The sequence below is a fragment of the Leuciscus leuciscus genome, assembly GCF_965113295.1.
Source record: "Leuciscus leuciscus genome assembly, chromosome: 2".
NCBI lineage: Eukaryota > Metazoa > Chordata > Actinopteri > Cypriniformes > Leuciscidae > Leuciscus > Leuciscus leuciscus.
Genome location: NC_138726.1, coordinates 25364790 through 25392669, shown reverse-complemented (window position 1 = coordinate 25392669; position 27880 = coordinate 25364790). Strand labels below are relative to the sequence as shown.

Sequence of the window (27880 nt, the reverse complement as noted above, 5' to 3'; positions counted from 1 at the left end):
AATGGTTTCTGTGAGGGTTAGGCTTGGGGGTAGCCGTTAGGAGATAGAAAATATTATTTAACCTGATTTATAAACAATGGACGTCTATGAGATGTCCTCACTAATATGAAACAAACCTTTGTGTGTGTGTGTGTGTGTGTGAGAGAGAGAGAGAGAGAGAGAGAGAGAGAGAGAGAGATGTGTGTGGACCTCTTTTATGCCATGTCTGCTGTTCTTATAAATATTCGGTTGCTGAGTTTTAGGCCTCATATGGAATTATTCTCTTAGATAAATACTCCCTCTGGTCTTATATCTATTTTGCTAGAAGGCAGCTGCATCTGTGTGTGTTAAATTGCATAAGTATGAATGCATGAGAGCCTGTATCGATCTCACTGCATCTGTTGTGAGTAGGTGAGTGTACATATTTGTGGATGTGACCTCTGTATGAGCGTGTGTGTGTGTGTGTGTGTGTGTGTGTGTGTGTGTGTGTGTGTGTGTGTGTGTGTGTGTGTGTGTGAAGGGGCGGGGCATGTGATGTTTACCAGACAGATGTCTGTGATGAATTGATAATGGAGAACAGTGTTGTGGCTTTGAATGCTAAACCTCCAGTCTGCAGTAGAGGGAGGGACCTGCCCTCTCCACTGCAGTGTGTGTGTGTGTGTGTGTGTGCGCATGTGTGTGTGTGCGCAGCCAGTCAGCAGCTCGGACGGCAAGCTGCTCTCACACGCAGCCTAGGCTCATAACAGGATTTTACACTCATTTATTATCCTCCGCTATTTATTACTCTGTCCCTCATTTCCCATCTCCTCCTTTTCAGGAAAAAGTGGGCTGACAGTCATCTGTCCTTGGCAAGCATCCTTCCTCCACCAATCACACATTTTTTGACACGCACATCATAACCTGTGTGTTTGTTTTTGTCGGTGAGATCGCTGTCGTCACCTTTCTCACCTCTCTCTTACTCGCTCTCTCCCTTTCTCACCTTATAGCGTCTGTTTTTACTTACAGCATCTCCTTTCTATCGCTCCACCTCTCCTCCTCTCAATATTCCTCTCCAGCTCTCTGCCTCTTGTGATTCTCATCTCTCTCTCTCTCTCACTCTCTTTCCCCTCACTCTCTCCCTGTTTGCCGCATCTTTGCTCATCCTTCTCTCTATCATTCCCACCCTCATCTCACACACTCTCTCTCTGTCTTCATTGGCATGACTGTGCTAGAGTGTCACGAAAGCATTGACCATTTAAAACAAATACAATGAAGTCTCACTCACAAAATATCTGAAAAATGAAAACAAGGTTAAAGTTGGCATGAAATGGAAATTCACCCTATCTATTTTCTAAACGCAGGTTTATAGATCTTATTGTGAATGATTCATCCATGCATGTTTAAATTTTTTTTTTTGACCTTGTAATTTTGAATTAAGATGTTGTAAATGGACATTCCATTGAAACTAAAGACTTCTTCTCAGGTGATGCTGCACTTCTCCTGTCATTTAGTCTGCTTAAACCCAGCCCTTTTCTTACAATCCACTGCAAACTCACATTCAGATCTGCCTCCATCCAATCAACAACCAGTCGACGTTGTCTATACAGTGACTTGGTTCTATACCAAGTCCCCATTCTACATTTTTGTCTTTTCGTTATCCGTTTCACTCGTATATATTTATAGCCTACGTCTTGATACAGAAGAAAATAGCTGTTGCTACTTCCGTTTTTCTATCATGGTTCTCAATTGTTTTTATTCATAACTAGTGATATTTTCTGTCTCCTAATCCCAAAAAGGAACCCTCACACAAATGTTTTATATTTTTTATTTTAATATTTTCATTTCAATAATTTCATTATTTTGCACAATTATCAAACAGTTTTCCTGACAAAAAAATCAAGGCAGATTTATTTATACAACGCTTTTCACAATATGCATAGTTTCAAAGCAATTTCACAGAAAAATCATGATGTTAATGTTTAGCAGATTATTTTATTTTGCGATGATACAAGCAATTAAGCAGATGAGATTTGCTATATATATCACTTAACATGAGTGTACTGTATTGAATCGATTTATGTACTGGATGTACCGTATGTGGATCAAGTTGGATATATTATATATCCAAGTTTATATACACTATAGATATTATAGAGCTGTTGAATAATTATAGTTTACATTTTGCGACAATGTAAACAAGCAGTTGAGATTCTGAGTTGAGAAGGTATTGAAATAGAAGAACTGTTTTTGTCCATAGGCTACAATGAAAAACAAACACAACAAAAACACTGAACCCCACTAACTTTCATTGTATGGCCAAAAAAACAGACATTTTAAAAAAAAAATATATCATTTCATGTTCCACTGAAGAAAGTCATTAAGGTTGTAAAGGGTGAATAAATGATGGCAGCATTTTCATTTTTGGATGAAATCTTTTGAATAAGGCTGATAGAATGATTTGGTGATGGTCACAGTGTAGAAAATGCTGTTCATGTTCTCTCGCCCCGTGCACTCTCTCTGTGTTTCTCTTTTCCTCTCCAACTGCAGCGGCTCCACCTCTCCTCAGAATCACTCAGCGGTGATAAAGCATCCACCTCCCTCCTCTATCTACCCCCCCTCTCTCTCTCTCTCTCCCTCTCCCTCTCCTCGTTTCGGCATTCCCTACATCCATCCGTTCAGCCTTCCCTGGCTCTCAATGAAATGAACGCAGAGCCTGTACTCTGACTGGCTGGAATGGAACTGGATGGGGCGCATGCTCTCTTTCTCTCTCTCACACTCACACACATACACATGCACCCTCACACACTCACGTTCACGCAAACAAACTGACTCAGTCTCGCCGACTGCTCCGTGTCAGGCGGGCACACGCACATGCTTGCGCTGCCGTGCTCACGCACATAGACGCACCAACACACTCTCAGTCATTGTCAATCTGTGTGGCTTCAACCTTGGGATGAGGTGATGTTTTGGGACAGGAAACACGGAACTATGGGCAATTCCCAACGCCGGGCAAAAGGGAGGCATAAAACCAAGGGGGCAACAGGTAAAGCGCACACGCACGTACCTGTGTCACAACTAGATGTGTGCACAGATTTGCTCGCACGCGCATTCTCGCACATGCACTCTCCACAGTGCCACAGATTTATTTGACTGTCACTTCAGGTGTTGCGCATGTCATTATGTGTGTGTGCATGTGAGAGGATATCAGTGTCTGTGACTGGTTTCATGTGACTAATCAGTGTTGCTGCTCTAGTCAGGGTCACCGTTGGGTTTGAAACCACTGTTCGCCCTCTCGTTATCACTGTGAGCTCTTTGAAACCTCTTGCGCTTTCTTCCCGTTATCCAAAAAAAAAAAAAAGGAGAGAGAACAGGAACGGATCAAAGAAGTGGCAAGCCTTGAGAACTGTGTAGCCCCACACAGACACAGAGGACAGCCGGAGTCAGAGAGGATCAGAGAGAATGGAGAACAAAATAAGATGAGAGGGGAAAGGGGTGGTGGTAAATGGATTGGGAGGAGAGAGGTTTAAGACAGATGAGGAGTGATGGCAGTTCGGGAAGACGATCAGGACGGGGAGATGAGGGAGCAGGGGAGTGTGGAGATGTGGAGCTGTCACTCTATCTCTTATCTGTGAATTAGAGAGGACACGCGCATGCACACTATATTGGTACAAGCAAACATATGTCTTTAACACTATCACGCTCTCTCAAGAACGTCCTAGACATAAGAGCGTTTATGGGGCTTAAAACAAGGTGCCTTCATGGGATATTTAAGGAGCAGAATCAAGGATACATCTCTTTGTTTTGCAGTGTTGGCTTTTTTAATGTCGCTTGGCTGGTTTCTAATTCAGAATTCATTATGCAGTGTATTTGTTTTGTTTTTTTGAGCTGGATGGTTCCCAAATATGTTCATATTTATGAATCCAGCATTCATTGTGTGGTATTATTTATTTTACTGGATGATTTAGAATCAGTGTAGTGTCAGGATAAAGTGATTATGTTTGTGATTCTTATTCTAAATCTTATTTGATGTCTAATTCTGAATCTGATTCTGAATCCAGTGTCTGTTAAGAGGTTTTTCTCCAGAGTACTGGAAGGTTCTGAATCAGCAATTAAGAAAAGTTTATTCTGATTCATTTTTAGATTCTGTTTACTGATACTAACTTCTGATTCTGCATACAGTGTACATAATGGCAATGAGCATTTTTTGGGTGGATGTTTTCAAATCAGTGATCTATCTGGAAGCTTGTTTCCACCTCAAAATAAAAAATGTAAAAGATTATTGCAACTTTTTATCCTACAATTCGAGATATGAACTCGCATTTCTGACCTTTTTTCTCGTAATTGCGAATTAATATCTCATCATTCTGACTTCTTTTCTCAGTATTACGAGATATATTGAATTCCTAGATATAAACTTCCAATTGCGTGTAATAAAGTCAGAATCGTGAGATTCCAAGAAAAAAAGTCAGATTTGCGAGGTTATATCTCGCAATTCTGACTTTATAACTCGTACATGGAAGAAACAAGCTTCCATAGTGATCAAAATAAAGCGATTATTTTTGCGATTCCTATTCTGAATCTTATTTAATTTCTGTTTCAAATTCTGAATCTGATTCTAAATCCAGTGTCTGCTGTAAAGTGTTGGTTTTTTCAGCATACTGGAAGGTTCTGAATCTGAATCACTGGAGGTTCTTCTGATTCTGGATCCAGTTTCCACTACGCAATATATTTGGACGGTTCAGAATCTGTAATGTGGAAGTGATCCTCCTCATTGTGAATTTGTATTATAATTCTGGTTCTTATTTCTGATTTATGCCACTGGCTCTGAGTGTGCCGTCTGTTGTCTGAGATCAAAGTTATTGATGGTCTCGCACAGTTGTAGTGCTCAAATATTCAACTGCAAATGACTGGCGATATGTGCGTGTGTTTGTGTAATGTCTGGAGTTCACAGTGCTCTGTACACACGTTGCTTTCTATACACACATTGTTTTCATTCATACTTTTTCTCCTACGCTGACGTCATGCTCTCAGAGAAGGGCCGTACCCTGACATGAACAGATAGAGAGAGAGAGCTGTGTGTTGCTGTGTGAGACTGGGCAGTTGTTGTCATGGCAACGGACAGGTGGTATTGCCAGTCAATTGAAAGCCTGTTTGATGCTGCCTGTTTAAGTGTGTGTGTGTGTTTTCCCACACTGCGTCAGTGTTCCTGTGTCAACCCCTGAGACGTCTTAGTTCACTTTCCTCATAAAACCACATAAATGATCATCTATATATAAACAGAAATTCTCAACATTCAAGTAGACACATCTGGTGTTCTTAACAGAAGTGTGTGAAATACTTGTGAGTTATGCACATCCACACACTGAAACCTGCATTAGACCAGAACAGCATGTGCCGTAGTTGAAAGAGTGTTTTTCTCACCGCTGGTTTATCGGATCGGATTGTTTTGTACAAAAACACAGTTAAATCTGTTGTGAATATTTGTGTTTTTGGTTTTGTGTATGTGAGATAGTGGACCTAATCCATGGGTTTTTGACCTTGCATGTCACAAGCAGCTTGGACACATAAACACAGCTGTTGGTCAGATAGCACAGCAGTCACATACAGAAACTTTCAATGTCGTATTATGTAGGCTATTTGTCATTTATTTATTGTGTCTGTATTTATTTGATAATAATATAATATTTTACCCTTTCATTTTGTCAATCTTAAATCATAATATTGTGTTCAGGGTCTAAAATTCACTCCCCATTCCCACACCTGCCGATGGGAAATGAACTGTGAAGATTTAAAAAAAACTTCTTACTGGCCCTGATATTTTGAGTTATTTTGTCCTTTTCACAGTCATATTAATTAGTTATTTCCCATCAGCACAGGTCATTGTGTCACTTTCCATCTCTCAGTGAAGCAGCACCTGTCACAAAAACATGAAGACACATCAAGATTTTGTCAAAAGTTTGGGGTCAGTATGATCTTGTTTTTCGAAATAATATTTTATGTTCACCAAGAGTGCCTTTATTTGATAAAAAATACAGTAAAAACAAAAATATTGTGAAATATTACAATTTAAAATAACATGATCACATGATCCAGTGGAAACAGTGGTGCTGCTTAATATTTTTGGGAAATTGAGTAATCTTTTTATTTATTTATTTTATTCTTAGATGAATAGAAAGTACAGAAGAATATAATTGATTTGAAATATTTTGTAAGAGTCCACTTTTGATCAATTTAATGCATCCTTGCTTGAACAATATGTATATTTTAGAAATCTTATTTATGTTTCGTCCTTAAAGACGGATGTGCCGCAGCAGATGTTTGTTATGCATATTATTATATATTATGTTGCATTTCTTTATATAAAATGACTATCCACAGGCAACGAACTCCCCAAAGCCAATTTTAACTCCTATTTAAGTTTTTTCCACACCTGGCGAGTGCTAATTTTGGACCCTGGTAACTGTTTTGCTTGAGTAGTTAGTTAATGTTCAGTGTTGTTGGACTTTGTTGGCTTTATAGCTGCTGTGATTGCCTGTGAGCGTTTCCAGACGTCTCATTGGCTGTTTGGCTGTCACCTCCAGCAGGACAGGAAGGCACTCGTAAGCATGGGAAGGAAAAACCAGTGCTGTGTTGACAATAGAGTGGGGAGGGGGACGACCTAAAACACTGAGTGCTCATGTATCCTGCCTCTCTCTCGCCTTCCCCTCCTCTCTCACTCACTCCCAACTCACATTTTGGTAACTCTAGAGGTCTATGCCACTAGACCATTTCTTTCTCTAACTCTCCTTCCTTCTATGGATGTTATTATGGAGAGGCTAGATGTCTTCCGAGGAAAAACAGGTAGGGTTAGCGATCCTGTGTTTTCTGTATGTTCTTTTGTAGAGCCATGACTGACACAGAGCGCTTAATAGGATAATTTCTTAAACTCAGAGACGCACCGTGACTGCTGGAAGTATAAAGACGCAGAGCGACAGGGAGGTCAGACAGTAATGCAGGAGGACGTCTGTCAGAGGGTTTCTTTGAGATAGGAGATCATCTTCTCTCCTGAAGCAGGATTTGTGAGCTTACACCGTTAGCATTTGGGTTGCAAAGGTTGTAATCTGTCATATTTAATGAGTTTGAGAGTGTAAGCTGTTAGTCTGCACTGTTAATAACTTAGAAACAGTATGTTTTGGTTGACAAATTTAATGGAATATGAACGCTGCATGAGAATGTACTGTTTTGTGTGCCATTGTATGGGTGTGTGAAGCACACCTTGGTCATGGAATCATAACACACCTCTGTGAAAGTGATCCTGGGTCACAGAGATTCATAACAGTCTCGCACACACACAAAACATGCTGAAGCTCAAGACATGGAGCTGGTGCCCATTTGCCATTCCAGTTTTCACTCTCCCTTGGGTTCATATTTCAGCACTGAATTCCTGCTTAGTCCCACAAATGCGGAATAATAACCATGACACACTCACTCACTGTATTTTACTCAGACACACACAATGCCAGTTTTGAATATACCCGCAAACATGCAGAAACTGAACACATATATTCATGACATCATAAGCAAGCAGTTTCTCTGCTCAAACATTACACACACACACACACACACGTTTTATGGGGACTTTCCATAGACATAATGTTTAAAAAAAACATAATTTAATATTATTTAAGCTGTTTTCCTCATGGGGACCAAACAATTTCCCCACAAGGACAAAGATTTTGTATATCGCCATCTTTGTGGGGACATTTTGTCCCCATAATGTAGGGTTTACCAGGACACACACACACACACACGGAAGGCTTCCAGAGCTCACTGGCTAATTATGCATGTAAAATGAATGGGAGAGAAAATTAAGCCTCATAGAATTTTTTATGCAAACGACTTTCTAAATGAAGCCTTTGAGTCCAGGCGGCCACACAGCCTGACTGACAGTCTAAATGCCTGAGAAGAGAGAGCTGAAGTGAGGGTTAAACTACTCTGTGTGTGTGTGTGTGTGTGTGTGTGTGTGTGTGTGTGTGTGTGTGTGTGTGTGTGTGTTGTGCTTATGTTTTCCAGTGTGCGTTCAGACTTCTGCCAAACCTCTGTCTTTATCAGTCATCTATTGATCCTGCCTTTGACAGATACGTTCCAGCAAAAGCCAGCTGCTTAGAAGCACAAACTCTCCCTCTCTCTCTCTCTGTCCATCCCTACACTTTCAGAAAAAAAATCTTTATTTGTGACTTTTCACACTTTGTTTCTTTGCACATACCTTGTCTTGCACCTTCTCTCTGTCTCGAGCCTATATACCGTGCCAGAGGCTGGAGGAGATGAACAATATTTGAGCCGCCACAAGTTTATAAAAGATACTTGATTTTTCATTAGGAATAGAGGAATAGAAAAGATAAATACTTCATAAAATCACAATTCAAACTTATACAAAAACTAAAGTGGCAGTTCTAAAGATATTGACAAACAATTTCATCTTTTTAACTGGTGTTAATCACACTTTTCAACTTTTCGTTTTTTTTAAATATTGGGTCTGGCACCATTTGGTGGTTGCTAAAGAGGTACAATAACTTATTTAATGGTTTACTTTTCGAATAAAAATTCACAAGTGAGAAAAATGCAAAAACAAAAAGTTAAACAATAGAATTTCAAATAATCAATTAAATATTAAGACTGTTTTCACAAACTTCCTAAAATATTTCATGAATTCATCAAAATAAAATATTTTTCTTTTTATTGTTGTAGTCTAGTAATAATGTAGTTATTAATGTGTCAAAAAATGTAAACAGCAAATCAGTTGCTTGACGCATGAGGACCAGCTTGTTCTGGAGTGTGTGTGCGTTGATCAATGTTTATATATGAATTAAGCCTAAATTAAATCTGTTCATCATATAAAGTGATCTCGTCTCTTCAAAAGACTTCGATTGCTTTCAAAAGACTTTCGGAAATCAATTGCTTTTTTTGTCTTTTTTGATGCATGAAACGTTTGGTTGTGTGACAAACATGAGAGAATGTTAAAAAATATTAGTGTTTTAATGATGAACAAAACAGAAGTCTTATGAACAACATGATGGTCAGTAATTGATGACAGAATTTTCAGTTTTGGGCAAACTATCCCTTTAAACATTATAATAATTGGAAACGGTCATACATAAGCAATGTTGCTCTCTATATACAGTAAGAAGCTCTGAAGAAGTCCCTTCTTGCTTTACCCTTTACTGAGCTGTCATTTATTTACGCCTCAGTTAGGTTAGTGTAAGGGCAGGACTTGTTCTTTTGTGTTGGACAAACTTTAGATGCCCAAATCCTGATGTCAGCACATTAAAGCTGCGTCCTCCAGACTTTGTCTGTCTTTGACCTCTGTGTTCAGGCCCATGCGAGTCCTTCCCTGAGGAACGAGCTGACAGCTCACTCCCTCCGTATCTACTTCTCCTGTTACTCTCATTCATCTACACCTTCACAGATCTCTTTTCATCACAGAGTCTGTGTGCTAGCTGTGACAGGAAGTGGATGAAGTGCACTTTCCTGTCAGTACTGTTGTTGGGACAATAGATCCTGGAAGTTATCTAAAGTGCATTGGTCTCTATTCTTCTTTATTGTGTGTGAATAAACTGTATGTCTAAGTATTAGCAGTGGTTATTACATGGCTCGCTGAGATACTTTATTTTAATTAGTCAGTTGAGGCACACTGAGGTTGAATATTTTTGTATAATGACTGTTAAACTGACCGTTAATTAACTGTTGTCCCAGGCAACAGTTTTCCTACATAGCTGTGCTTGTTTCATGTCTCTCATTTCACTCTGCGGTCTCTTTCTTCTCATGTAATGAAATTATTTAAACTCAATTACTATTTATTTATTTATTTGGTAAGTAGCTGTGTAAAAAGAGGAAAAACGTACAGTCAGCTTGTCATTATCTTCCCTTAATTTAATAATTATTCAATATGTGTATGTGTGCATTTTATGGTATGCCAAGTTCACCTTTATCTTTATTTTCCCAGAAAATATCATTTTAAACTCCAAATTTGTTAAGTCTTGACAGGCAGTCCAAATTCGTCACTGGTTCCCTTGAGATTTTCCAATGGGGTTTCATAATGAGGTTTTTCCATTTATGAGTGAAATAAAGTATGTGGTAAACATAATTTGGCGATATTGAATGTTTTGCTCTTCAACGTTACACACAACCATATCGAATGTTTATTTTTAATTTTTTTAATGTTTTTAATAAGTAACTATATAAGAACGTTTGGGGTGTGAATGTGTGAAGTTACTCTGTAGAGCAAAACATTCAGGTATCGTCAAGTTATGTGTACCATGGACCCATTATAAAAACCCCATAGGAAAATCTCAAGGGAACCAGTTGATGAATTTGTCTTCCAGGTTTTGACATTATCCCTGCACCACTCTGTTGTAATGTAGCAGCACCATCTTCATTTATTTCTGTTTGTTTTTGTCCCGCAGCAGATTTTTAAAATACTCTTGCATTTTTGCATGAATAAGGTATTAAAATATTATTTTAGATGCTTCTATGTTTTGAGCTTTCTTCAAGCTGCATCTGACAACTCTCTTGCAATAGAGTTTATTATAGACCCAAGTGTGAGATGTACTGTATCAGAAAGAAATGTGCAAACATTGTACCTTTAGGCGGGGTACAACGGCTTGCCACTGGAGCAGACCTTGAAACACACAAGGGGATGAACCTTTCTTCTATACCTTTCTTTTTCTACCTATACAAAAATCCTTTAAGGGTACTGCTCCAGTAACAATTTGTTGTACCCCTAAAGGTTTTCTGAGAGTGTACACACACAAACACACACACACACACACACACACACACACACATACACACACACACTTTGGGCCCTATTTTAACGATCTGAAACGCAAGTATCAAGCGTGAAACGCAAGTAACTTTGTGGGCGGGTCTTGGGCGCTTTCGCTATTATACCGGCGGGATAAATGACTCTTGCGCCCGACGCAAATCTAAAATGGGTTGGTCTGAAGTAGCTTCATTATTCATAGGTGTGGTTTGGGCGTAATGTGAAATAAACCAATCAGAGCGACATCTCACATTCCCTTTAAGAGCAGGCACGCTTGTTCCATGGCGGATTGCTATTATAACGGCGGATTTGCTAGACGCGCACCAGGAGCGGTTCACAGCCGAGGAGACCGACGTTCTCGTCAGGGCCGTAAAAGACAGAGAAGTGACATTGGGGATGGAGAAACACACCCAAATTAACTTCGGTTAAACAGGTGTATGATAATTTGGGTAAATGTGTAAGCTAGAGGTATGCTTTTATAATAAACCATCTATCTATCTATCTATCTATCTATCTATCTATCTATCTATCTATCTATCTATCTATCGTAATAATGTATGATTTGCAAAAATGAAAACTGCTGCTTCTGTGTAGATGAGAGAATCAAAGTGTATGCGCGTTGTGCACACGCTACATTGATTATGGCCAAGCATGCGCCCTTAAAATAGCATATGAATAACATGCGCAACACGCCACTGACTTTAAACTAGATTTTTTCGGTTAGTGGCGGAATTGTTTTCTAAACGTGCAAAATAGCATGAGGGAACGTTTGCGCCGGAATACGCCTCCTCTTTGCGCTGAACCGCCCCCGGGAGCGCAAGTGTATTTCTTAGTTAACCGACGTGCGTCTGTGGAGGGAAAAGGCCGCTGTGCGCAGGTGCAAAATAGGAATGATACATGCGTCGGTGCACAAAGTCAATTGCGCTGGGTGCAAGATACGGCCCTTTGAGTCCTCTGAATGCTTATTCACACAGGTATATCGTGTGGTTTTTGAGCAAGTGCAGCATGCCAGATCCTACTGTAAATGAGAATATGCTTAAATGTTGTGCCTGTGAAAGCTCAAAGAAGCCTGGGATTTGTTGTCCAGTTTGATGTCAGGATTGAGTGGATACTACAGGACCCAGAGCCAAAATAAACCAGGTCAACAAATGACATCATAATAAAGCTTTCCTGTGGGATTGTTCTAGATTTTTGTGTCAACACAGCAAGGGACGGAAAATAGAGCTCACCTTAGCCAATCACAACAATCAAAACGTCAATTAGACTTCTAGTCTACAACCCTGACTGATTCCCTTATAAAGCCGGAATGAAATTAAACATGTTTTTTGTGTAATGCAAACTACTGATTTCACATGAGTTCACATTTCTTCTTGTCGTTGACAATAACTAGTGGTTGCACCAGAATGAACCACAGTTTTCTTAGCAGAAATGCTGGTAGCCCTTGTTTGGACATAATTTAAAAGCTTCACCAAATGAGAGTTATAATGGTGTTAACTGCTATAAGTAGCAGATCAGGCTTTGGCTCTGACACCACAGTATGACTGTACAACATTAATCCCCATCAGCCACCACCAAACACGTATAAAAGCGGAAATTGGACAATAGTTCACAGCATTGTAGCATGAGCTCAATCTGTTTTTCAGGGGGAAAATGTCTCTTGCCTTTCCTTTTTATTGAGTCATTTCTAGCCCACTCATGCTTGGACACTAACTCTCTGCTTCAGACCGGTGGATTTTCTGTGGGGAATTTCAAATATTTTGTCAGCTTGTATACGTACGTATATCTGCTTCATCCTGCTATCTGCTTTCTTAGATGATATCCCACTTCCTTCACACAGGCTGTCAGAGCTTGTACTGTCTGTTCTTTAAACTCTTTTTACTGTTAGTGACACAGCCTTTTCCTTTAAAGTGATTTTCTCATCTCGGTTTAGCATGTATTTCCCCTGAGAAGAGGACCTGTGAGAAACACATTATCCCACTTTAAGTGCATGTGTGATCTGATTCTGCTACTTAGGCTATTTACAAGGTGAAGACATTTAGAACCAAACTCTGCATGGAAATCATATGGGACAGTGTATTTGCCAACCATGCTTTCAGTGTTTACTGAAGTACTGTTCATGTGTGTTTCATTCCAGCGCTGTAAGGGGTGTGTGGCTATCAGAACTGATTTGAATATTTTATATGAAGTGTGTTTAAATACTATGTACTAACATTTAAATTAATCCTTTGAAATAATACATTTATTGTGTACATACATGTGTTTGCATTGTACTTATATAAAAAAAAAAAAAAAACTTAGTATAATTACAGCTTAATTAATTTTTATTATTGCATCTATAATTACGCGGTTGGCCCTTCCCTTACACTTTAAACAACCCGTAAACCTAACCAAACTACGCAACCTGTCCCTAACCTTAACTGTATCCCACCTCAAGTGCAGAAGTGTTTTACACTATGAAAAAAAGTACATTGTACCTAACACTTATTTTTTATATGTAAGTACATAGTAGTTAAAGACACCTAATAGAAAATGTGACCAAAATTTTTATTTTATTCCAGGCAGCTAGAAGGTGCACTTTGGAACTTTGACCTTTCTATGGCCATCTGTGATTGAAACATAAAATTGCAAGTTACTTTAAAAAAACAAACAAACATCAGTTGTGCTTCAACACTGCTTTTTTGCATGGATAAGTTTGATGATCATTGATAGCAATGATAAAGTCCAACAAGAGGTGTGATAAACATGTTGTGTGAGCAAGTTGCATATCCGCTGCCATAGTAGCTGGACAATTTTTTTTTCCTGTTTACGAACATGATATAAACACGAAAAGACGAAAGATGTAAACCTGAAATTTTCCATAAAATCCAACCAATCCAAAATCAGTCATTAATTGTAGGCTTGATGCCTACCGTTGCTCGCACGCTATTTGTTTATCCAGCACCGGCTTTGGAAATAATGATGTCCACAGATAAGGTAGAGTATGTTGCTTGATTTTATGAAAGTATGATGTATTGCGACATCAGAAACGAAGAAAAACAAAATAATGACATTTCTTGCTATTTTTTTTGCTATTGTAATGCTTGCCATAAAGCAAGTCAAATTTGTAGTTTCTTATGTCTCAAATTTGTAGTTTCTTATTCGAACTACAGATCCGCTACCCGATCTGGCAAACTTGCATAGTGCGGTTATAGCCGATAGAGGATCGCAAAGCGAATGCAGTTCACCCTGTTACGAGTTGATGAACCACTGAAGCGATTTTGGAAACATTATTTTAAGGTACAAAATAATCTTGGGTGTTGCTTTAATAGAAAATAGAACTTTTTCAATTTTGTTCAATTTTACCCACCCAAAGTTTCCATATTCCAACGGTAACTACAATGAGAACTATTTTAGTGGCCACACCAATAGACGACAAGCTTAATAAAAATGAATCGCTGCATTTTATTCTGTCAATAAACATAGAAAAACAGCTTCTCCAATCAGTGCTGTAGCCTCTTGTCAAAGTGTTTTGTAATGCCTGTCTAATCTTCACTCTTATGAATAATGTAAGCACATTTGGGACTCATCTGCAAGATAGTTTGTACTCTTTATGTTCAGAGGAACATGAGTAGATGGATAAGGCCGAAGGGTATATGAGGGGTAGAGTATTGGAGAGGATGAGAGGAGGACCAGGGAAAGATTAACTCCAGAAGGCCAGTGGTCACGTTTCCTTTCCTCCGCACACTTCCTCTTTGGGAAGTGTGCGAGCTTGTGCATGTTTGTTTATCAGACATACTGACACATAGACACACTTTCACTAATAGTCTGTCTTTCAGCACTTGTCGTTCACACACGCTCACTGGCACCGGAGGAAACAGACGGGGAGGGTTGAAGCAGTGCAGAGGAAGCGGCAGTCACTACAGTCAGCACTGCTGGGAGCAACACTGCAGCATATGCAAACACATCACAGCCTCACAACACTCAGTGCCGTGTTTCTGTGGAAAACATGTGGAATGGAGGAGGTGTCATGGAACCTGTGTGTGCTAACTCGCGTGGTGAGATTGTGGCCATGGGAAAATTATACCTCTATTGTGTGTGAGAGTCCATCCATCCATCCATCCTATTCTACATCCATCCATCCAATTCTATTCTACAGGATCCATCCATCCTATACTATTCTACATCCATCCATCCCATTCTATTCTACTCAATTCTACGTCCGTCCGTCCGTCCGTCCATCCATACATCCTTACATCCATCCATCCCATTCTATTCTACATCCATCCATCCCATTCTATTCTACATCCATCCATCCCATTCTATTCTACATCCATCCAGCCATCCCATTCTATTCTACATCCATCTATGGATGGATCATACATACATGCATCCATCCATCCATCCATCCTATTCTATTCTACATCATCCACCCAATTCTACATCCATCCATCCATCCTATTTTATTCTACATCCATCCATGCATCCATCCATCCAATTCTATTATACATCCATCCAATTCTATTCTCCATCCATCCATCCTATTTTATTCTCCATCCATCCATCCATTTCTATTATACATCCATCCATCCATCCAATTTTATTTTACATCCATCCATCCATCCAATTCTATTATACATTCATCCATCCATCCTATTCTACATCCATCCATCCATCCATCCTATTCTAGTCAACATCCATGACCCAGACCCCATGACATTTAAAATTTTAGTCCATGTCTGCTAGCTTTGAGCTAATCTATAAGCTAGGTTACACCCTGCCGCAAAGCATGACACACGTTGATAAATTTCACTTTATTGTCTTTGGGGCCATACAAACAGAACGCATTTTTTGCAGTTCACTGCAATGCTTTGACCAATGGCAACGGACATGTCTCTAGATATTTTATTCCACTACCTTGCATCGTGTGTGTGTGTGTGTGTGTGTGTGTGTGTGTGTTTGTCTGTGTTTAAACATGTAATGTGTGAATGGCCCCTTTCTCCTCTGGGAACACAGACATACAATTTGATGACTTGTACAATTTTGCTCAATAAATCACTCTCTAGTATAAGAAGATTGCCTTTTGCAATAACAAGTAGCAAATCATGGTTTGTTTGTGTGCCTTCAGTTGCGTAAACTCTTGTACATAATTTAGTTACTTGGACTAAGAATGAAGTGGCTGAAATTCATTTTGAAAAGGTCTTCATTGCTTTCGTCCCTGGTACAGCTTTGATATGTCTTGCCCATCTTCCTATTTCAAGAGAAAATGCATCAACACAGGAAAGAAAAGAGAGCTTGGTCTTTAAATAGTAGAAAGATATAGAGATCCAATATACACATTTTTCACTCTGTCTGTGCTCACAGCTTCTCCATCACACTGTACATACAGTTACCTTGGAAAGAAAGACAACAGAGAGACACATTTCCATAAATATGAGCTGTGTCCATGTATGTGTGCCTGGCTTATGCTTTATGTGTTGATTTCACACTTGCATCGTAGTTTCCAAACCTCAGCTGAATGTTTCTGTGCAGATGTGGCAGCTGAGAGTGGATGTTAGTGTTTTCATCATTTGCTGATCGATTTAATTAATTGAGCGTCTGTTTTATACGATCACTTTGAGGGCTGAGATTGTTTTTGTCTCGTACACACCATCTGCTGGTGTAAATCACCTTCATTCACCGCAGTGTTTCACAGCTTCTTATTGGTGCTTGTCCAGGTGTGGTGGTGATGTTGTCATGAACCTTCCCTTAACTCCGTCGGACATTTTTAGATCACTATCGCCTCACGTTCGGTACTGCTATGTGCATTCTCAATGTGCACCCAGTAAAAAACCCATCAAGAGCTCTAGTCCTGCTTGACGGTGTGGAAAGGCTTCAATCTCACACATCAGTGAAAGAAAAGAGGGAAAGATTGGGTAAAGGTAGAGAGAGAGTTTGGATTGGGATTCATGCCACTACAATTATCCTGTGAGAGTAATTGCTTTTGGCAGCACTCTCTGTACGATCACAGAGCAAAAACACAATTTGATTCCTGCGTGTATGGGAGAAAATTGTGCGAGCCGATACGGGTTGGTGAGGGACACTAACACCCTTTTACAAGTGTATTCTTCTTTACTCATATTGGATATGTGCAAGCTTCTATCATCATGTTTCTAAACACACGTGTGTAGTAAAGAGCCCAGTCAAGCTTGGGATAAAATCATGAGAACATCTGAATAAAAAGGGAACCACTCATCAAAGCTCCCAGCATTGGCCAAGTAGAGAATATTTAATGGAAGTCAATCTCAATTTTATGCAATATTTATTAGCTTATGTGTATATAACCAAGGGGTGTTTGAGAAGGGAGGCAGGGATTCCAAAAAAAAAATCTGAGTGCATATTATGAAATATGAGAAAATAGTGTATAAAAGGAACACTGTCCAATAGCTACACATTCTCTTCAAGCTCCTAAATATGCTGTGGATGTGAGGGAAGAAGGATAAGATACATGAGAGCTTATTGGCTGATTACCAAGTCAATGATGCCCGTATCATGTTTTCTTCATCAATATGATTTCATATGACTTCATCACTGTCATCATTTAAACGTAAGCTCAAACACGTCAAGCAAGCACGGTTTAGCTTCCGTTTACCATATGTGATGTGCTTTTTTGAATGCTCATTGATCAGTGATTAAATACGAGTGTAAGCCAAATTAAATCTGTTCATCAAATAAAGCGATGTTTTCTTTTCAAAAGACTTGGATTAAACTGCTTGAATCCTATCGATTTTATTAAAAATAACTTAACTTGGGCTTTGACGATGAATGAAATACTTATGGGTTTGGAACAACATGAGGGTGAGTCGCATCAGTGAATAAGTCACGTTATTATTACATTAATGGCCGGTTTCACAGACAAGGCTTAAACTAGTCCCAGACTAAAATGCATGTTTGAGCTGTTTTAACTGAAAGCAACTTTATTTTGTCTCAAGATGCACACCAGTATTTTCTTTTTTCTAAGGCACGTTTATGAAAGCTACTTAAATGTCTTAATTGAACTAAGGCCTAATCCTGGCTTAATCTAAGCCCTGTCTGTGAAACCAGGCCTAAGGATAATATAAAATACCAGTAAATAAAATGAAACGTTTACTACATTATAAACACTATGAACATTTATTTTAATTCCCCTCACTCTTGGGTGAACTATCCCTTTAATTATAGTATAAAATGTTTACACCTATCCCTCAGGGGAGGGATATTGTCTTATTGAAATATTAATTTTGTTCAATAAAATACCATAAGACATATATTAAAATACATATATTGTAGATATTGGACATATATTAAAATTATAGAGCTGAAGAATTTGATGAAAACTATTTAAGTTCAAACATATATTTTGTCTGCCGCTAAATTTGGCAGGTCTGAGCACAGTTTGGCTTTAGTTACAAAGTCTTCTCAACTTTAGGCACTTTATGTGCTGTTTATGTGATGTTGTACCAGCAAATATCCCCCGGATACATTCTGCACAATGACAATGAGAAGAGTTGAGACAAAATGCCTATAAATGTTGAAGTGGGTAACAGCAGCAGCCTGGTCGTTCCTCTTTGTTTATCTTGGCCGTTGTCTTCTTTTAGCTGGATATGCCACTTAGAAGAGCAAACAAACATGAGAAACGAATACATTATTTAGAGTTTCTGGAGACAGGCCTAGTAAAACCAAAATATACAGAATATGCTTTGAATCAGCACAGCGTGATCATTATGGCCTGCATGACATGCTATTTCTGCATGTGAAAAAGCCAAGTAGTTTCTCAAAAAAATAGCTTCTGTCATTAGAGTCGTCATGTAGAGACATCATGCCATGTTTAATGTCCTGTAGTTCAAAGATTCAGCTCATGCACATTAATCATCCTCCAATGAAGGTGAGAACAGTGGGCTAATTAAGCGTAGCATGCATGTGACTGAGTATAGGGGAGTTCAGGAAATGGAAACATAGAAAGATTTTACACCTTTGACATCATATTGTTTCCTTAATCGTACTGCGGTTGCACCACTACGGAAGTAATTAGGAGTCAGTTGTTTTTTTCTTGTTTTTTTCTGTGGATTGATTGTATTTTACTGATAGTCCAAAATCAAATGTACATGTAGGTTGACTGAGCCTAGGTTTGTATCTTAAAATATTTTGTCTGATCCAGACAGAAGACTTACCGTGAATGACTTCTAGAACATCAGTCCAGGCTAACTAGTCTTTCACCTTTCTTATTTTACACCGTCATAAATAAAAAAAATCTATGTAAATTAAAAACAACAACAACATTAAAAACATTATTGGAGTATGTTTTACAAGAAAACACTATGTCAGTCTTTATACAAAATTTTCATATTTTAATAGAATGTTTCACTTGCTATTTCTTTGTAATTCATTGTGAGGTTTACTAGCCATTTTTGAGTGAAAATTGTATATACACCATTTTTTGTGTGTGTGTATATAGCCCCTTCTGTTTGTCCTGATGCTCAACATGTTGACTTTGCTTTGAATTCCATCAATCTTTATGCTTTGAAGATCAGTCAGAGTTGCGTAAGAGGAAAAAATAGCATATTAATTTCCTCTTGGAGAACTAGTGCTGAAGTTGTAATTAAGTGTGCTCAGTTAACCTCTCGGGAGATAAGTGAGCGTCCTTTTTCATCAGTGTCTTTTTCTATCTCTCTGCTCTCTGGCAGTAAGCTTTAAATAAAGATGTGTTGTTGGTATGCAGGATTATGAAAGTATAAAAAAAGTATGAATCATTTTGCCCTCACCATTGCATTAAAACCTTACTGTGTGACATGTCTATCAGTCACAATGTAATCTCTTATTCTGATTCTTTTTTGTTTACCAAAATAAGTTTCACAGTTCAAATAGCATGTTATTGAATATGACATGTTAATGTATTTGGTCTTTGCAGACTAGTTCTACTATGCTGCTGCTTCAGAGCAAGTACGTAGACATGCTGCTGCCGCTTAAATAGACATACATAAATCCTGTAACAGATAGGCAGGTGGAGCTGGGGGAGGAGGAGGATTTCAGAGGAACTGATGGCACGCTGCAGGACTAGCTTATGGTGCTTTTCCATGGCATGGTATGGCTCGGTACGGCTCGGTTCGCTTTATTTTGGCTCGGTTTGCTTTTCCACTGCAGTTAGTACCGCTTCAAAGTGGGTGGGATTATAGACTGATCGTTATTGTTGTGCCAAATCCAAATGATGCTGTTAGTGACAATTCTCCCTGATCAATCAGTGATCTGCAGTGTTTACACATCACATTTTAGTATCGGTACGGCTCGCTTGGAACCTTAAAGGACAAGTTCGGTATTTTACACTTAAAGCCCTGTTTACAGATCGTATCTGATGAAATAGAACGGTTAAGATTACAATTTGGACACATGCTCCTGTCCCGAGAATTTTAGGTTTATTTCGCTTTTGTGGACCTATTTTGCCAAACGCGTCACACCCGTGATTCTTCCGTTGAGAGCTTGAATAATAGACACTCCAGCCCAGTTGGTGGCGATAATGCACCTTTGCCAATTGCAAGCAAACCACGGGCATTTCATTGAATACACAGAAGAAGCAGAAGAAGTAGCGGCGGAGTAATACCGTAAAGGTGCTGCGGTCTCACAGCACGTCCTATTAAGTCAATGGAGTTGGACAAAAACTACGATAAAACCTGTTGGAATGCATCTTTTTCAGCGATTTTTGAGTGCACATATCAGTGAACACCCCTGACCACTCGGTGAGTTTCACGTCTTTGTAAACGAAAGTTTAATGTGTTTTTAGGACGGAATCTTCCAGTGCATATAGACAACCATTGTGGGGTGGGGGGGGGAAGCGAAATAAACCTAAAATTCTCGGGACAGCAGCATGTGTCCAAATTTTAATCTTAACCGTTCTATTTCATCAGATACGATCTGTAAACAGGGCTTTAAGTGTAAAATACCGAACTTGTCCTTTAACCGAGGTGGTACTAAAAAAAAGAACCAGGTACTAGGTACTATACACAGTGGAAACCCCCCCAAAAGTGAGCCGTACCGAGCTGTACCATGCAGTGGAAAAGCGCCATTACAGTAAACAATAAACCAGACTATTTAAATGTTGAGCAAGCAATCTTATTGGCTGCAGGGATAGCAGAGGCCAATCAGCTTTTGCCATGTGGTAATGGTGTGATTGCTTGAAGACTGCATGTAAGGACCATTCAGCTTGTGCCCTCTAGAGTTTCATGACCGAGCTAGATATTTCAGCTGTCTATAATTATGTAATATGTAAACAAATTATTCTAAGCAGTCAAACCTAACTCTGGTCAGATAACTATAACGATAACTGAAGTAGCATCCACAACAAAAGACGATAATGTTCAGTTTATTATGAAATGCTTGAGTTCTTTAAAGTCAGTGGATTCTGATTGACTGACAATGCTTTAATCGTTGATCAGCTGGAGAAAAAAAACATTCTGAAACTGATTCCAATGATATAATTCCTCTGTGTTAGTTGTGGTGTGGAGTGTGAACTTCTCTATTCTCATAGAATTAGAACAATTATTAATCATTTCTTGTTATCATTATAGTTATCATCCTTGGTGTGAACAGGCCTTAAGTCTACAGATGCTGCTGCACAACCATAAACCAAAAGAGAAAAAACATTGTTCGCTCTATCAACGCATGCTCTTTCTGTTGGGTCTCCAGTATAATTTGTCAGACAGAAAAACATATTAGGTTTGTAATGAATTAATTGTCATGATTACAGGATCGCAAATCTAGTGTGCGGTTGCTTTGTTCAAATATATAAAAATATATGCAAATTGTATCAGTTTTTATTTATGTATCTTTTTTCTTCCCTCCCTCCCTCCTTTCCGCATCTCTCTCTCTCCTTTTCTCTTGCTCTCACTTCCTCCTTCTATCTGTATCTCTTGTTCTTCTCCCCTCCCTCTGTCTCTCTCTCTGCCAGCCGCCACCAACTTGGACTCGGAGAGCAAACGAACGGCCCACTTCCAATCGTCATGGCAACAGCATGTGAATGTGTTCGGCTCGTGGAGTAGGCCGGAGTGTGTGCAGGAACTGCACCAGGAGGCTCAGCTGAACCTACAGAGTCTGCTTCAAGGTAGGAGAGTCAGCCTTGTCTGTGTGTTTCGGTGCCACGATCGTCCCTGCCTGCCTGGATCTGCCTGTGTGTTTTCGTTTTGTTTTTGTGGGTGTGTGTTTTGCTTTGCCTCGCATGCATGCTGTCTGCAAATATCTTCCACATCCATTCCCATTCTGTGTTTCCCAGTGCGTGTAAGAGAGGCACTATTTGTTTTTCTTTTCCTCCGAGCATCCTCATGTTTCCCTCCCCTCGTCTCCCATCATTCCCCCTCTATTTCTGACTTATAATTCGTCCTTCCTTATGATCCATTAGATTAATTTCCATTTGTCTCCCTTTCTCTTTTGGCTTTTTCGTTCGCTGAATGAATATGTCAATGCTCTTGACTCCTGTCGCTGTGTGTGTGTGTGTGTGTGTGTGTGTGTGTGTGTGTGTGTGTGTGTGTGTGTGTGTGTGTGTGTGTGTGTGACTGTACATGGTTGAATTTTCCCCTTTGTTATCTCTTTCTTGTTTGAAGCCAGCTAATAATGTTTCTGTGAGGTATGAGATGCTATTCTGGTTTAAAATCAGATCGACTGGGCAGCTGTTGCTTAAACAACAGTGAGTGGGTGGTCAGTGTTTTATTAATGTGTGGCACTGTGCTATGTGCATAAACAGCAATTTGCCATTGCATATGCCTGTCTGCCATTCAAGGATGTAGCCAAATGTGAAGACTGGGGGAGCAAGAAAAGTTAAGACTAAGAAACCCATTGATTGACTATTCAGTCATTGAATAGTCAGTGTCTGAACAACTTAAATGTCTGAATATAATCTGAATATTGAGGGAAACTTCTCCCCCTCAATGTCAATGGTGGTTACGGCCTGACATAATATCTTCCTTATGCCTTCCTTACCGCTTAGGAGCCACGACCACAGAAAGAAGTGTACACATTGTACAATTTTGGGCTGTCCAAGACGAAAGTTGACCAATCGTGGCGATTTCTGTGGTCTTGGATCCTAAGCGGTAAGGAAGGCATAAGGAAGATATTCTGTCAGGCCATTACCACCATAGACATTGAGGGGTGAACACATTGTACAATTTTGGGCTGTCCTAGACGAAAGTTGACCAATCGTGGCGATTTCTGTGGTCGTGGATCCTAAGCGGTGGTCCTACATTGTACAGAGAGAGAGAATCAAAAATGACCGTTGTCACAGTCTTGCGACCAAAGATAGCCTGCGATCATTTTCTGACAGTGATTTATCTTAAAGTGTGTTGGGTGCTACAACCTATGTCTGAATAGCCAATAAAACTGCAACATGAAATGGCATATTGATCAACGTGACATGGTGCTAAAACTTAAAACTACTTACCTCCATTTACAAAATTGTCATGCCAAGTTGGCCTCTTCTCCCTAGCCATGACCGCGTCCATATTCTCCTCTTTTGCTTACTCTTTTTTTTTTCAGCGCACATAAAAACCACAATTGCCAAAGTGCGATTCATCTTGCTTTATTTGTTTACCAGTAGCGCATGCTGATGGCGTTTCATTCTTCTATACTAACTTGTGTCGTAGTCTACGATTCAATAGTTGTCATCGTCGTACAGACATGTCCTACTCAAGTTTATTAGATCCATGTCGTGCAGTGCGATTTGTAAAGATCTTATAGGATTGCTGAAATCGCACTGTCTGTAGCAGGCATAAGATATTTATTTCTTGCAACTTTGAGAACAATGAAATTTGGACAACATGTAGTAAACGCAGGACTTGTTTCGGAAAGCTCAATTAGTTAACATTTCACATTTTATCTAAAGGCTAATTGGCAGCTTATCTTGTTGACTATGAAAATGTGCCAGTAATACATTTGTATATTAGTTGGTTGCTTTGATCTTTTTTGTTGCATGTTCAACTATTTATAATTTCCTAAAAATGATTGTATTATATTATAACTGATTTGTGTTCATTTATGAATGAGAAACAAAGGCCAAATGGAAAATAGACCAGACACAAACTGCCCAAATTGACAAGAAAAGGGACATTGTTGCTCTTGACCTCTTCCACTCCTCTACTGCATACACAAGACAAGGAGTGACCCATATTTAATAAATGGTTGGTTTTCAGTGAGCATCTTGTTAGGCGATGCTTTGAGGTCATTCATGACCACTCATACACGCTTGAGTTGTTGGCATCTTGTCTAGGCAAGCCATTTGATTGGCTGATAAGAATGGAGATTTTTGAGTCCCATTAGTTTTACTGAATGGCCCAAGATCAGGTCAGGGGAGGGGAGGGTGTGTTTGAATGAAATACCTTCTCTTCTCACACACACGCAAACTCATTCTCCCTGTTGCTTCTGATACCCTCTCCCATACATCATCTTTGAAGTTTTAATATGGTCTTTGAAGCCTACCCTTCCACAGAGGCTTGTGTGATCCAACCACTGTTTTGGTGAGTTCTGACTCTCTATCTAGTTTACTTTCTTCTCTCTTGGTTGGAACTTACTTTAGTATGACTTTCCATGAATGCGTAGCTGCATACATTGCATTTCTAAAAGTGTGCATATATCTAAATTTAACATGATCAACTTTGCTGAACTATTTAAGATCACAATACCGTTCAAAAGTTAAAAAAATTTTTTTATGTTTTTGAAAGAAGTCTCTTATGCTCACCAAGGCTTCATTTATTTTATTAAAAATACAGTAATATTATGAAATATTATTACAACTTAAAGAAACGTTTTTTCTATTTTAATATATTTTAAAATATTTCCAGTGTCTTCGTTGTAACAGTGAAATCAATATAATATGCTGATTTGCTGCTCAATAAATATTTCTTATTATTATCAATGTTGAAAACAGTTGTGCTGCTTAATATTTTTTGGAAACTGTGATATCTTTTTAGGATTCTTTGATTAATGAAAAGTAAAGAAAAATAGCAGTATTTATTTGAAATTATTTAAAAACAATATAAAAGTCTTTACTGTCAATTTGATTGATGTAATGCATCCTTGCTGAATAAAAGTATCCTTTAAACTTGAATGGTAGTGTAGATACAGTGGGAAGGTTATTGCTTTAATATAGCAGAGCGTTTGGAAAAGTGAGGTTAGTTATGAATATTAAAGAGGAGTTTGCTGTGTGGTTTGTGAGTAGAATGCTTTGCATGTTGGCCAGTGTGTGCAGAAGTTGGTCTTGTTACAGCTGCAGGAAACTAATAGTCATAACATATTCCATAACACAACCCTCTTTTTTATATTTCACTTTGCTTTCCATGGGATTTTACACATCATATTACATGGTTTGATCCATCAATATTTGCAGTGCATTCAGCACAAGTGTTTCCCTGAGTAACTTGAGGTCTAAGGCTAACTGCAGGATTGTCTTTCTGTGTATCTCATTAGTGTGGCAATTTGAAAGCCATCTGGTCAAGTATCATTCCTGGAATAGAACTCTATTCATTTGGCATGATAAATAAAATTCCAACACATATTCAAAAGTTGTGCATGTGGCAATGCACAGCTGTAGGCTGTAGATTTGCTGCAGTCTCACTCTCATTTAAGTGGAGGTTTAGGATTTCAGCTGTGTGCTCTGTTCTGCTCTGTCCCAGCATGTGAAGAGGACTCTACTCAACGAGGCTAAACTTGGGGCTTGGGGCTATTGTTGACTCCGGAGGTATGCCATTGTCTTAGACAGCCCACCATTGCTAGGCAACCCCAAGTCTAAGAGTGCGGCATCCCAGTTTGGAACAAGAGGGATCCACCCCCCCTATCCACTCCCCACCCCCCAAACACAATCACACACACAGACCATATTATTGAGGACTATTATTGATAGACTGAATGCTTTTTCTACTAACAGTAACATGTTATACTAAAGATAACATTTACTCTTACCTTACCCCTCAACCTAACCCTTACAGAATCCTGTGGACATTTTTATATTTCAATCACAACATGATTTGGCCGATTTATGAGCCCTTCAAGTAGAGGACAACTTAAATGTCCTCACAAGCCAGTCTGCCCTATTTGACATTTGAAGACATTTGTGAAAGTTCGGCTCTCACGAGTATAGCCAAAACAGTGCACAGTTACTGATCTGTAAAGGATAGAGACTTGGATAAGTGAAGGACACTGTTTTTGTGTGTGTGTTTTTGAGTATATAGTGGGAGGGGTGAAAGAGAATGTTTTGGGGGATTAAAATGGCTACAAGAATGGGGTGGGGTCTTGTGAGGGGAGTCCTTGGAATGAATGCAATGGTAATCATTTTGTTTACAAGAGCCCTAGGGAACATTTCTGACAAAGAGGGAGAGAGATTTCATTAATTGATTTCAGTGTGTCTTAGTGCTGTTGGCTGCTACCTTTAAAACTAGCATGTTGTGTCTGTGTCTACTCAGATTTTGAGGAGCAGTTGTATGATAACAGAGTGACAGGACAGACATTCAGACACCCTTCCTCTCAGAGCTCGGAGGACACGTCAACCACTCTCAGCCGATCTCCTTCCTCACTCAACAACAAGAAGACGGAGTTCGTTTTTGTGGTAATGCTTTCTTTTTAGCTCTTACAGTAAAAGTAGGGTTTTACTGAGCATTTTGAGGTCACTGTATTCTGACTTGTGTGCCACCAACAAACTCATTTGTTTGCTGAAAAAGCATTAATGTTTTGTATAAAGTTTGCAAATCTAATTAGATGTGGTTTGTCCCCTGAGTGGAAACAGCTACAGGCTTCTCTGACTCTGTGGTTTTGAGTCCGTAAACAAACAGTGGTTTAAAAATCCTGCAAAATCATTTACTAAAAAATTATAATATCCCAAATTCAGTGTTTGAATATAAAGGAACTTATTTATTAATATGAATTAATTAATTATGAATTGCCATTCGTTAGTACCAGATTTACCAATTCTGCTATAAATGCAGCATATACTTACTATAAGTATATACTTAAGTATATTATACTTAATAAACCTCAAAATCCATATTCAGAAATGGTTAATCATTTGAATAATTATATAATTCATTACAAATACAAATTATTTCTCTCTTTAGCCTGCAAATAAGCAGGTGTGTGAGGATGAGACTACAACTTTAGGGGTTCGGGCGCAGGACCCAACCCCCTGCTATTCAGAGAAGTCCCTTCTTGGCTGGAATTCCTCACTGAGTCCAGCTGTTGCAGAGAAACCACGCTGGTACCTGGGCCGACATACTCCAGCTCACCTTGTACCCATTGAGATCACAGGTAAAGGTGACTTGGAATACTGTCATGTTGAGTATATCTGTATGTTTTTAAAGTCTTTTTAGAGTCTAACAAATCCGGCCTGTTTGAAGGTGTCATTGATGTGTTATGTTAAGAACTTTGCTGCTAAATGTTTTACAACATTTCCCCATTTTATTAGCTGTATTAAAGTTGGCTTTTTTAATGGAATGAGTGTATATTATGGAGCATGATTTTTTTTTTATTGTGTACAGCTGATGTTCTGTACAATTTGGGAAAGAAACTCAAGCAAAATACTGTATCCCCAATAAGAAAGTCCTAGGTCACTTGAAATAGTTCTGGATGTTTTTGGTCTTGCAAATCATATTATCATCAACATCACAGGCAACCCCATTTCTTAGTTCTAATGCTCTCTTTCCTAAGAGTTTACACATCAGATTGCTTGCATTCACATTGTATATGTACTTTAAATGTTAAAGCATTTGCTCCTTCCTCAAACTTTCACCCTATTTTTTGTTTTGTTTAAAACTCTTGTTGGAGTGCTGCTCTTGCTCTCCTTCCCCCTCTCTCTGTCTCAGCTGTCCCACACCCATCTCTCTAAATCTCCCTCTTGACTATCTTCTTGTTCCCCTTTCTGGCCTGGACACAGTGAAGAGTTGGTTGGATCCATAAGACACAGATAATGCTGTGGTTAGGCAGCCTGGAGTCTGATTCCCAAAGCGGTGCTGTTCTTCACCCGCTAAAGATAATGAACAGGTAGCTGTTGCCATGGCAACATGCAGCTCTCCCTCCTTCGCTTAGCTAGGAGGTGCAGAAAAAGCTGCATAGAGTGAGAGACAGACAGAAAGTGAATGAATGAGAGAGAGAGAGAGAGAGAGA

General features: G+C 39.1%; 1 protein-coding gene across 9 annotated transcripts in view; it reads left to right on the top strand.

The window, feature by feature from the left end:
• Positions 1-27880, top strand: part of nhsl2 (NHS-like 2) — a 72629-nt gene that overhangs the window by 36335 nt on the left and 8414 nt on the right. For 4 of the 9 annotated variants that reach the window (XM_082162532.1, XM_082162531.1, XM_082162533.1 and 1 more), the window contains exons 2-4: positions 21693-21845; positions 26188-26330; positions 26836-27025. In XM_082162532.1, the coding sequence (XP_082018658.1) occupies positions 21693-21845; positions 26188-26330; positions 26836-27025 (486 nt within the window). Of the gene's footprint in view, positions 1-2673; positions 3002-6393; positions 6799-21692; positions 21846-26187; positions 26331-26835; positions 27026-27880 lie in introns of those variants that run through there. The other 5 variants (XM_082162538.1, XM_082162534.1, XM_082162536.1 and 2 more) reach the window with 4 other exon arrangements.